The 13,390-nt window shown below is 41.4% G+C and overlaps 1 protein-coding gene across 1 annotated transcript; it reads left to right on the top strand.

Annotated features, from left to right (window-relative positions):
- The first annotated feature begins 7,292 nt into the window (after positions 1-7,292).
- LOC143210718 (uncharacterized) lies at positions 7,293-13,387 on the top strand. Its single transcript, XM_076427844.1, has 2 exons — positions 7,293-10,012; positions 12,054-13,387. Exons 1-2 carry the CDS (start codon positions 10,000-10,002, stop codon positions 12,353-12,355), a joined length of 315 nt encoding a protein of 104 aa, XP_076283959.1. The 5' UTR covers positions 7,293-9,999; the 3' UTR covers positions 12,356-13,387.
- Positions 13,388-13,390: the final 3 nt, after the last annotated feature.

Below are 13,390 nucleotides of genomic sequence, written 5' to 3'. Positions count from 1 at the left end.
TTCGGTGGATTTCCGCGCGGGATTTCTATTTCGGTTGGTCAGCGCTCGGTTCGTAGAATTCGGTCGCGAGACGACACGCGTCATCGACCGGCAGCTAATCGCCGCGCCGGTCCCGGTTAAGCGGGAAAATCGGGTCCCCGAAGAGTTCAGGCCGGCTGACGCGCGGTCTGGCATCGATTTTCGTTTCTCGTTCCAGCAGAGGAACGCGCCTGGCCAACCGCTGCCCTCCCAGAGCTGTCCGGTTTGGTAATCAACGTACCAAGAGGGTTTAATCGTGGCCGCGCGGCGGCTTTATTTTCAGCCCGGCCAGCCCGGAACTTGAATCCTATCAGATTGCCTCATCGCTGCGGAATACACGGCCGCCAGCTTAGCGGTTGCGCCCTGACTCCGATCTCTCATAACTCTTTCAAGCCGAAGTCCATTGCCCACATTCGATTGGTTTGTTCTTGTTCCCTATCTCTTTCACGCCTCTCCGTTGATTAGATTTTCCAAAGAACCCGGTCAAATTCTTCACTTGCGACGCGGTCCACAAGAGTCCGATCGCTGACAACAGTGACCAAAATCTAATCGCAAACATTTGTTAACTCTTTGCATTACGATTCATTTATAATTTCCTAGAAGAAATCGAAAATTTATATCTATCTTCATAGTTGCTATTATTTAAAATGCTCTGCTTGGCCAGTGATAACTTCTTTCGACTTTCTCTGGCGCTAACAATAAGTGAAGTTTACAATAAAAAGAAACAAAACAAAATGTCTAAAAATTGGTGAAGAAGGAAATGACATGTGGAAAAGCAGAATAACCCGTCAAATAATTTTTGCTGGATACGTCGCGCGTCACGAGCGAACGGGAAGCGACGTTTCAATCTCTGCTCTTAGCTGGGCGGCGACCGCGCGTCCCTCTTCCCTTTTTATTGTAATTTACAGGGTAATCCGCGGATAGACGTATAGTGGATAGATTTCGTTTAGGGATGGGCCGTCGACGAGGGTTTGCACGGCGATGAAAGGCGAAGAGTGAGAGAGAGAGTGAGAGGGGGGGGGGACAAAGACCGCCGAGGGTAGCGGACGGGGTTGATTGTAGCCGGTCGAGCAGACCAGAGAGAAATTGCATTTCCCACCGCGTATATCCACGAGCCTTGCGTCATTTCGTTTAAACAAACCGCGTCCATCCACCGCTGCCGACGGCCGCCCTTTTCATCCCTGTTTCGTCTTTTTGCCGTACCATCCTCATCACCCCCACCGTCCTACGGAACCGCGAAACTTTCATTTGCCGTGGATATGCATCTCTCTGTACAGCGCGTACACTTTGATCGCGAGCCATCGAATTACTCCGGAACCGACCCGCCGTAAAATCACCTGTCGTGCCTCCAGATCTTGCTCGCGATCCTCGGGACACCAAGTAATAATGTTTACGCCTGTTTATGTAGGACAGGTTCACGCGAATACTAATTCTCGGAAGCACTGCTTCCCTTTTGTTTTTGTTTTCGCTTCTCCTTGTGTACAGACGGATGTGATCCTGTACTCTCTGTCCTTCAGAAGATGGCTGGGAATAGTGTTTACATTCTGACTCTGCCCTGGCTCCCCTACAATCGCACGCATTGTTGTTATTGGCCGAAGACGGTGGCGAAGAACGACAGCGGTCACATTGATACCCAGTGAAATGGAACGATGACTTCTTGGATAGATGCTATGATCATGCTACTTCACTCGGTCTCGGTATAATGTTCTTCATCAACTTCTTCGACCAATAGCGACAGCGCGTGCGATGGTGAACCATCATCAGACGGATAAACAGTACACGTGCACTGTTCAATTTGCCCAAAGACGAAGACAAACTGGTCTTAACCCTTTCGAATGAGACTTCAATTAATGCAATGTATAAACAAGTAAGTCTCTGAAGATTTAAAGTTTATTTATTAGTAAGTAATGAAAGAATTCAACACATGCTTAGTAAAACATCTGTCAACCACATACGATGGAAAACATTTGTACGCTCAATTTTATAACTTTATAATATGTCGCTTAATTTGAAATTTAATAGAGTCTGGTGTTATTCATGTAGTCCCCTCATTGAGTTTTTAATTAGCGTCTAAGAACAGCTCGTTCTCGCGTAAGTTTATTAAAAATCGCGTTACTCACAACAATAATTAATGGCTTCATTAGTGAGGCATTACCTCTGGTTATAGCGCGTGTGCAGCCATGCTATTTATCTAGACTGAAGAATAATTAAATATGCACAACTGGGACATGATAATACTAAATCAACAAGGTACGTTCTTCTATTTACTGTTGAATAACCGCACGATTATCTGCGATTACGTAGCATTAGCATTGTGATCATTTCACTTGCCTTTATAACAATTGATACGTTGTTATACGATTTTTTATACATCAACCGATTTCAATGAATAGGCACAGATAAAAAAGGTAAAAATCGTGACCTTCCTTTTTTCTTCGAACTTCCATGCAAAAGCAAGTGCAGAAACATTCAAACAATCTCTTTATTTAATTAAAACAGTAATAGCAAGTTCAAAAAATTCCTTAACGCATGACCTAATGAACTAATCATTCTGAAAAAACGTCGAGTCATTTCGTTTAATATTAGAAGAGTTATTAGTAGACTGCGGATTTTATGCGTTTATGATAAAAAAAATGGTAGGCCTAATTTCTGATAGTAAAAAATTTGAAGAATTTAAATATAGTACTATAGAGTAGTTTTAGCCGGAGTTGGCCAATAATCAACTAATATTTAAAAATGACTAATAGTCTTTATGAATGTTAGTCATAGCAAAATAGTCATTAGTCAAAATCTTTTTATTAGTTAGTGATAACTAAAATACAAATAAACAACTAAAAAACAAATAGTTAGTCGCAGCTCTAAGTAATCGTTAGCTATTGCTTGTTAGTTAATTAGTAGTAGATGATCAGTGTCATCAGTCACTATTGTGCGATTAACATACATTAATATTATTAATTAGTTATCGCTAACTAATCAAAAAGTTGTGACTAATGACTATTTTGGTATGACTAACATTCAAAAAGACAATTAGTCATTTTTAAATATTAGTTGATTATAACCCAACTCTGGTTTTAACCTATTAAACATATTCAACAAGAAATTAAAAATTTATTTCGCCCCAGCTTGTTTCGATTCAGGCAGAAAAAGTTTTTATTTTGCATAAATAAGCGTAAATAAGTGTCCACTTGATTTTGTCCCCGATTGTAAACCGACACGTTAATAAGAATAATTCGGCTGAGGATTGAACGGATGGAAAATGACACTTTAATTCAGCCTGATCATTCTGACTTTGCGTCTATCCCCTCGGCGGCGGGAAAGTGTCGTCGTCACGCATCCTCAACGGGTCGTTCGAAAAACTAATTGCATTCCGATGTAGCTCCACCTACGTCCGGCGCTAACTAACACGCAATCACCGTCAAAGGGGCGCTCGCTCGCGCCACGGCCAGAGCTTTTGTCGTCCGCGAACTTTCCGGATTGTAATTTTGCCGTAAATTAACTTTCCCGGATCACGATCCTTTCCTTTCGCCGAGGGAAACTTTTAGCCCCGATGATTGTCACGGAACTCGTTCGAAATGAGCGGGCACGTTACCTCTTTCCCGAATACTTCGTCCCTGTGCGACCCCTCTCGAAAGTTGTGATCAAAAATTGGAGCGTCGTCGTTTTCTTCCTTTTCCTGTTCCGTTCGCTGCGTCTCTCCCCACACCGCTCTTCTTTCCGCGCTGTTTTTCCCTCGCTGTCCCACACCCCCGGGCCAACCGCGTTCGTTTACTTAAACGTTAAACAGGATATTTCAACGTGAAAGATATACGCTCGAACGGGCGTTAAATTAGCGGAAAGCTCGGCCGATATTGGCAATGTTCGGCCCTGCGTGGCAGAAAAAAGCAGGAGGGAACAGGAAGAAAGAAGAGAAAGAGAGAAGAAAGATACGCCCCTATCGCAATAAGAGCAGCGCGTCGACCTTTAACCCGATAACTCGAACCAGCGTCGAAGGGAATGCGAATAATTATCACGAGCAATCGATCACAAGCGGAACGGTATTGGATTAAAGCGCTATTAACGATCTCGACTCTGCTGCTGGTCCGAGAGCAGCTTTTCCCAGAGCGTGACAAGCGACACCCCTGATGGCCGCGCCCGTTAGCAAGAATTGCCCGCCCACACAGTGGACAGCTCGCGGGCCGCATCCTCCGCCTCGAAGACGCGACAATGTTTGGTTGTATACAGGGTGTCTCAACTGAAGAATGCCACCTAAATATATCCTTTATTTTTAATGGCACAAAAAGAATATTTATGGCATAATTTAAATGGTATCGAAGGAGGAATATCATAGAAGAACAATTTCTTTCGTCCGGTTATTTTTTCATAGTTTTTTCAAGGTCATCGTTATTTTTTTTATCGGGAAAACTTATCTTTTTTCATTTCATCTTGTAGCGGCTGAAAAAATACATTTGAATATGCTTAAGTCGTTAACAAGATGGAATAAAAACAAATAAGCTTTATCGATAAAAAATAACGATGACCTTGAAAAAACTATGACAAAATAACCGGATAAAAAGAACTGTTCTTCTATGATATTCCTCCTTCGATACCATTTAAATTATGCCATAAATATTCTTTTTGTGCCATTAAAAATAAAGGAGATATTTAGGTGGCCTCCTTCAGCTGAGACACCCTGTATAGGAATCGGAGGAAAATTAATTACTTCTGAATTAATCCGTTTTCGACCTACAACACCTAATACTTTTTCAAAGAGGACAAGAAGGTGCATCGATTGATCAAAAAAAATGTTGCTAAAATGAATTCCATTAATCTATAATTTGTTTCATTGCAATTTATTATCGTGTCGAGTTTCGAGTCTCTAGTCAAGTTCAGGATCCGAAGTGAGTTCTGAAATTAATGTGCCGGACGAATTTTCGGGATCTCACTCAAACCCTACTCGAATTTTCGAGTGCCTTGACGCTCTTTGATATTATGCTTTATTCTGATTTAACACTAAATCTACCGCCATCGGTCAAAATGACCGTTTTCATATTCTTCATTTTATAATTATTGAAATTATGAAGTAGCATACATGGAAATTGATTCGATAAATTTTTTCGTCCGTACACATATTGTATTAAAAATTGCGCGAAATCTAAATAAATAGAACCTTGTCATTTTTATCAGCTGAAATATTTGAATCGCTTTTAGAGCTCGATAGGTTTAGTGTTAACTATTTTTAATATAGTCAATTAACTATACGTATAAATATGGTCTTCTCCATTACATTCGAAGAATTTTTAATCCTTCTGTGATAGTACCTTCTTAAAAATTGTATAAGAGTTATATTTAATAGGATGTCAACAATGTTTTAAAAGCGTGTGGCCTCAGAAATGATCATAAAGTTAGGAGTAAATGATAGTCAAAATGTTTATTGATCTTTCTGACGTCCTTGCTGGTCTAGTTATTTCGGGAATGTATTTTCCGGGTTCAAGGCGGAAAATGAATCGGAAAGCGTTCGTCCAAGAAACGACTCTTCTTCTCTCCTCTATTGGACCCAGCAGTATCCCTTCTTGCCAACGATTGCGTATTTCAATCGATGCTTCCAATTCCCGGTTACGTGTCCCGCTACAAAACTAATTTCGTCGTGGATTTATAATGCCCGGCCTCCGTCAGGCCGCCAATCAGTCGGCTTTGAGCCCGGCTCGCTTCAATCAGTCACGGTAACTACTTTTTTTTCTCCCCATCCGTGTAATTGTTCGCAAATTGAATGTCCGCGTTCGTGACAAGGTTTCCCGCCATAGCCGTCTCCCCTTGGCGCGCGCGCGCGCGAGCATCCGCGAATTAATTTGCACCGCGATTCCACGAGAAACAGAAACAAACGAGTATCGGTTTTTATGAATGCTTAATACTCGGGATTACGAATCGAATCGAATATGGAGGCATGCAGCGGCGGTGCTTGCAGAGATTAGGTTGTTAAATTTTGAAAACATAGTTTGTGGAAATAAAATGTCGTGAATAGACTGCGGATCTTTATGAGCATATTGTTACGTGCTAAAAAGAGCTATATTTTAATTTAAAGATTTAGGTAGAGGATAAAACGCAGTTTTTGAACCTATCTGCATTCACCGGCTTTTCGGTTCGGGTAATCGAGGATTTCTTAAGACTAATTGGCCTCGTTCGTGGATTTGGATAGTTGAAATCGAAGTTGGGTAACTCTTTCAAACATGATTTGATTTTTCGATTTAAGTATAAAAATATACACGAATATATTCTGAGCAACAAATTTCGGATACATTGAGTTATTGGGATTCTATTGTAAATTGTTAGTATTTACCGTAAGGTAACTCGCTTTCGGGGAGATTTTAACGGATGGTCGCTTCAATTTGTTGGTGATGGCGATGATGTTGAGGGCCGATCATATGGTTCCGCTTTTGGTGGCGGTGAAGACGGATGTTCACTTTAGTATGATGTTGATGGCGATGATGTTGTTCCGGCGGGTTAACACGCCTTTAAACTTTTTAAACTTCGCTAAACTGATTACTGAACTCTGAATATGAAATATTGACGGACTTTTGAATGCTAGTGAAACTTTGAAATATTGACTGGGTGTCCTGATGAGGAGCCATTAATTTTATACATCGGTCAATCCATTGTTCTAAGCTTGATATTCACAGGGTGAGTCCATCCTCACCAATTCTTCATAGTCGCTTTTCTTCTTAATCGTCTGCATTTTAACCGGATGTATAATTTTCGATTTATTCTTATCATCCTCTTGGCTAGATTATATTGCTCTGCACATCCTCCTAGATAGTTAGTCACCAACCTATTGTTCATCGATTCTTTTGTCCATTTCTTTTACGTAGTGTCTTCCTTAGTTTCCTCTGGGCTAGCTTTGTTCTTCAGTGATGAACAGGATCCAACGGATGCTTCTTTTAATTATTTGCTCGCATATTATATTTCGAATTATTTCATTTGTTTAATAAAATAGATTTCGCTGTACTCTTAATTTGTTCAATGGAGGTTTAAATTCAAGATGAGTTTTAAGTTTGAAATAAATCACATGGGTTAGCAATTCCACGTAGTCAACTGCGAAATATGTCTTATGAGTTTTCCGTAATTCTATCGCTCGCAATGTGGTATAATATACGATAGTTTAATATTAATTATCAATTATAACATTTGATATTTTGTTTGCCGTTTTAGAGCAAGTATAAAAAAGAAATTCAGAAAATTTATGTTATACGTGATTGATTTTATCAATTATTATTAATAGCTGAACCACCGGACATGACAATATGATAATTTTCAAAGAATGCTAGAATATAAAAGTCGATGGAATTTAGTACAATTCTTATCTATTTTGGATCTACAAAGGCTGTTCCTGTTAAAAGTAGGATTTTATTTGATTCCACTTTCTTAAAATTTGATTGTAAAAATTGAAAATTGCATAAACGTCCGCAGTCTAGTCACGAATAACATGAAAAGTGAAATATTATTGTGAACTGGTCCACAATCTACTAAGCCAATACAATATAACGTTACATCAAAATGAGAATAAATGAAGGATCTGGGAAATCGAGATCGACAGAATGATCTGAAACGGTTAGATTAACCGAACCTTCATTAATGAACAAGAAATTAACATAAACGGAACAAGAAAATTATTGTTACGCAACTGGCAACTGACAGATGACAGGTGTTGCTTCGCACCAGTTCTAAACGGTCCGCCATTTTCTGACGTTCGCCGAAGAAACCCGAACAGACCGTCCTGGAATTAAGGAAATACCGAAATTTATTCATCTACTAAATGAGAAATCGTAACCGCGATTACAATTAAAAATGATAAGGAAAGCTTTTTGTGTTGTTACGAATAAAATTCAACGACGTTTCTGTATATTCGTTAAAACACCTGTGGGCAGGGCCAGTTTGTTACCGCTAACGAATTCGCCGTTTGTATATGGATTAATTCCGGATTAACAACGGGAGCCGAATCTTAAATATTTATTCGTCCGACGACAACGTCCGTTGACCCCGTTTCGAAATGGTGACGGGTGCACGCGACACGGCGCGCCGGCGTAACTGTTTTTCGAATCGTTAGAGAGTTTTTGAAACGAAAATCCACCAGCAAAAATCACCTTTGGGGCGGTCGCGTCGCATCGCGTTGGGATCGGTGGGAAATTTCTACCCGCGCTTCGTCCTCCGGCACAATTGTCGCGCCGTGTTACGTTTATTGTTTTTCCGTTTCTCGTTTTTTCCCCCATCCTCGTAACGGTTCTCATTTCAGAGGGGAAGGTTGCTTAAAGTATCGGAAAAATTAATGGGAAACGCGACAAGTACTGGTGCGCGACCCGCCTGGCGCATTTATTCGCGCTTCCTGGTTGTGCAATTCGCCTGTTAACGAGCATTCTAATTGGGAATACTTTACCATGCGCGGGGATCAATTGATTGGAAACTCTCGATACTCGTATTTTGTTATGCCGACCGATAATTCCCGTGCTGCTTAAATTACAAGTTCGTTTACATACTTGCGAGTAATAGGCGCGTAATCCTTTATCGTAATTTGTCGCGCCGATGCATTGCACTCAACAAGTAGTTTGTTAATCAGGGGCCACGGCGCCGAGTCGGAAGACGAATAGATGACCGTTTAACGCGAACCCGATTTCACCCTGCACACGATTAATGATTCGCGGAACGGCTCGTTCGTCTGCACACGCCTCCACTAGAACAATTCTCGTCTCTGAACGGTCTAATGTGTCCTTGGCGCACGATATTTCTTCTCGCTCACCGATAGAGTATTATTTAATAAGCTAATCATCTAGCTCGACAGCAAAACGGAGGTCGTTTGGTCCATTTACACAAAAGTTATTGTGATTTAAAGAATAATCATCGATAGCCATCGATGTTTTTTAAATGGCACCATATATTTTTAACTTCATAGTGGCGTAGCTGATGTCTACTCTTGTATTAGGAGAATATCATAGTAATAGAGGTGGTAGGAAAATTTGGTGGTACCTCTTTCTCTATCATGTTCTAGTAGAAATCCAAACATTTACGAAACTCTTCAGACATCTCAGAAATCGACTTTTTATTAGGAGAATATGACATCGAAGGAGGTAGCACGAAAATTCAGTAGTGCGACTCAACGTCGAGCTAGGCAGCTGACAATTTTCGAAAATTCAGTAGTACAACTCAATGATAAGCCAGAGGGCCGAAAATTTTATTATAACCTCGGAAATCAACTTTTGTATTAGGAAAATATGACATTGAAGGACATGGCACGAAAATTCAGTCGTACTACTCGATGACAAGCCAGAGTGCCGAAAATTTTTCTAGAACATCGAAAATAGATTTTTGTGTTAGGAGAATACGATTGCGAAGGTGGTTCGAAAATTCAGTAGTACAGCTCAACGACAAGCTAGGCGGTCGAAAATTTTTGTTTTTCACAGTTGCGCTATTCTTGCAATTGCAAATCAGTACAATAACTCAATGACAAGTTAGACGAGCATGAATTCTTGCGGAAATCAGTAGTATAACTCTACGACAAGTCGGACGTTCGGGAAAAATTGATTCAATAAATACATACGCAGATATGTCTTATATTACTTGGTCTTTATTTATTCATTGTACATTCATACGTAAAGTGTTTCCATTGTACACGTACATAACTTATATTTAAAACATTTACCAGACTGACAACGCTGAAGACACGTATACCTTTTGTGTTGCAACCTGATATAGTTCACTAGCTGATCGTTTCATTTCAAAAAGTAAAACGGAGGAATCCTTAAAGTGGTCACAAATGGTGGGTCTGTCCTGCTGGAAAGACGCGCGAGGAAGCAATAAAGAGGACAGAAACATTAGCAGAGGCTGACTGGCCCGCAGAACGAGGGGAAAAAGGCACTATGAAACCGGGGGAGAACTGTGGAACGAACGAGCTGGGTGTTGCCAGGAGAAGAACTACCGCGGAATAATCAAAGAAGAACGAGAAGACAAAAACGGGAAATGCTGGAGATACGTAAGTTTCAGCCAGGTTTACGATGCGAACGTGACTTCTTTCTTATCATTGAGATTAAGATTCTCGGTGTGCGACCCGCAGATTTTCGTTCATTATTTCCATTTATTACCAGGGAAACTGAGCTCTGATTTCAAACGGCGAGCATTTCCGTGTTGGAGGTTCCTCGTAGAACCATTTTCTGTAGGATTAAATACATTATTTATTACCAGAGTCTGTTGACGCGCGTAGCTTACTTTCCTGAAAGATTACAACAATCATCTCCGACATCAGCGTCTAAAAATTATCGATTCGCGGTGTTTCTCAGGTTTCAACATTCGAAAAACAATCTGTAAATTCCTGATACGTGATAATGTTTAGAAACACGGCCATCCTGCGTGTCCATCCGCATTCTTGTAAAAACAACTTTGATAAATTATTGATCAGGTCAAGCGGAGCGAAGGGTTCCATGGAAAGTGCAATTTATAAGCCTGGCGCGTTCTTAGTGGTGAACATCGTTCACCATTCCACGAACCGGAGATACGGTGGGAATACTGCGGTGCTTTGAGAGCTAGCATGCAGCCAGAATTATACTAAATGCCCCGTCGATATTCCGATAATCTACAACTCTGGCCGAGCCTTTCCTTAAGAAACGTTGCGGCAGGATCTTCTCGGTGGCCTGTCGTTGACACAGATTTTCCTGGAAATTTTCTTGGAAATCAAAGACTTCTTAGTGTAGCTAGTCTTCCCCTCGTGCCCCCGGGATCCGTCAAAGAATTCTCGGCTCGTGTGTTCGCGAATGCTGAACGGGCTTACGTGCACGCGAAATTCTCTAGCCGGTATGCAAATATCAGCGCGCGACGCGGAGCCGAGCGGAGCGGTTCGGCTCGGCTCGGCGCAGCGCAGTCGTCGAAGAGCGAATCAATGGAAGCTATTACGGGCTCGGATTATTCCAGGAAATTCGTGGAAAGTAATTAATGCCGGCTGTCGAGGATTCAATTTGCCCGTATAAATATTGCAATAGCCGGTTAACGAACTCCCAGCCCCGCGATCGACCGGAAAAAATCGCCGATCACGAAAGGAGTTGAATCGACACCCCGATCGAGACCCGTCCGCGTCCTTCGAACACGTTTAAACGAGAGAACGGAACGAATGAACCGTCCCGGAACAACGAATTTGTTTCCCGGGGAATCTCGTCGAGCAAGTTTTCCCATCCGGAAGGAGCCATCCGCCGCAAACGACATCGAACTTCCAGATTTATCGTTTCACGTAATTTCTTATCGTTCCCTTTCGCTTCCTACGTTTTTTCGCCCTCCCTCACTCGTACGCCCCGCGCTGCTCCGATAAAAACTTCCGGGAAGTTTCATTCTCTTTGAAAGAGAACCGGCCGTTTTCACGGGGAACGTGGAAGAAAATTCCTGGGCTAATAAACTTTGTTCGTAACGGGCGCCGCTCTGCAGACGCGATTGTTTTTCTTTTGTTAACCAAAGAATTCGTTGGAATGCCTGCCCCGCATTCTTCCGGCCGTTCATTCATATCGAGGGACGCGCGTGCGTTCCGTTAACGGCTCGGACATGTTTCGCAAACAGCTCGAAACGCGACGCTGACATTTTCAGGTCCCTTCGAGCCTGTTTATTTATAAAACAAAAACCACCCCGAAAATACCGCGGCCGTCGGAACGAAATTTTCGGGAAGATGGTTCGTTACGGTTCACAGTGAAATCACGGAAGTTTGCGCTTTTAAATTAGTACGGTAAAGGACAGTCTCAAAATTTTCAGGAAAAGCAGTGAATATGTGGATTTTCAACATCGTGGCTACGGATAAACCGTGGATTTCGTGTAATTATGACAAAAATTAAGCAAACAAATTTAAGAATACTACCAGCATCAACTTACTAAAATTGTTAAATTAACACATACATCAAATACAAACTTAGAAGAGTTCGATCTAGTTATTTTCACCGTACCTGCACAAAATCCGCTTCTACTAATTTATTTCCGCCATAAGTGCATAAAATCCGCAGTCTATTCATCACTAATGAAAATGATAATGGTTTAAATTATAGAAAAGTTGACTCGTTTCACCGACTCGTCTACGTACATCGTGGTTCCATTTGACGACTGCGCAGCACTAGCGAAACACAAAAACAGTTTGAGACCACTTAAACTGGAGTCGCCTTTCCCAAAGGAATGCATCAATTTAAATCTGCTTACGAGCCCGCCCAACAAGCAATCTACGTCGCATATATCGCAGGGAAGTCTAAAGTCAAAGGTGGATGAGAATAAAAAGGTTGGTATAGACCTCCTTGTAGGAGGCAGCTCCTCGAGCGAGCTCGAGTATACGGATAGATCAAAAAGCGTCCTGTGACGACACTTTCCCGGAAAACACGGCTAGTATTTAACTGAAAATTCAGTGACGCCTCGCCGAACTCCTTTGAAAGGCATTTTCCATATAAGCTACTTAAAAACGCGATGCTTTCGTTCGGCATCAGACGGATTATTATGAGCAACCGCGAGACGGTACCGCAGTGAGCTTGCTAAGGACCCGGAGACCGGCGAAACGAAATCGGGAGCTGGTTAATCAATCTTCCCCGGTCTGATAAGATGAATCGTGCCGCAGGATAGGCTTGGGCGTGGCGATTAATTAGGGAGCATGCAGTTGCCCCGAGCGTATCCTTGCTCGTCCTTTTATCCGCAGCCGAGAGCATTTGTACCTTTCCGAGCTTCTCTTAAGCTCCTTTCCGCTTATCGAGATCGATCGCGTCGCCAGCGTGCAACCGTGAAACCGTTCCTCCCTGATTTCTTCGAATTCCAGCCATTTCTAGTTCCAGACCTCGATCATATGGCGGGCTGAGAATCATAGCGGTCTAACAAGGAGAGGTCACAGTGGTGGGATTGTCGATTTTAATAAAAATGTTTCTGGTGAGTCTGGAGCAAAAATAAGGTGACCAATGTCAGGGCGGTTTTGTTAATCTTTGCACTCCAGCCTAGTGACCCATATAGTTCACCAACAACTCCAGCACTATATTAGTTACAATTGTATATACAGTGGCCGAAATAATGATAGGCTCACTTCAATTTGTTGACATAATGTTGTGTTTAATGCAGTATTTTTGATTTTACTTATTATTATTTATTCATTCTAATAAAATTAAGAAAATCCACAGCTCAATTGAATAACACAATATTAATTAATGTCAATTACAAATTTTCTATTACAACACTTGAATTTTAGTTGCGAAATAAACATAGGTCCATTATGTACTTTCACATAAAAAATTAAAAAAAAGAAAAAATAATTCTAGTTCAGTGCTTAGTTGAACCTCCTTTGTGTTTTATAACTTCAAATATTCTGCGTGGAATTGATTAAATTCATTTTTGTAATGTTTCTAATTTAATTTCA

Source organism: Lasioglossum baleicum, chromosome 7, assembly GCF_051020765.1.
Source record: "Lasioglossum baleicum chromosome 7, iyLasBale1, whole genome shotgun sequence".
Lineage (NCBI taxonomy): Eukaryota > Metazoa > Arthropoda > Insecta > Hymenoptera > Halictidae > Lasioglossum > Lasioglossum baleicum.
Note: the sequence above shows the minus strand (reverse complement) of the source record. Positions and strands in the feature narration are given on the sequence as shown.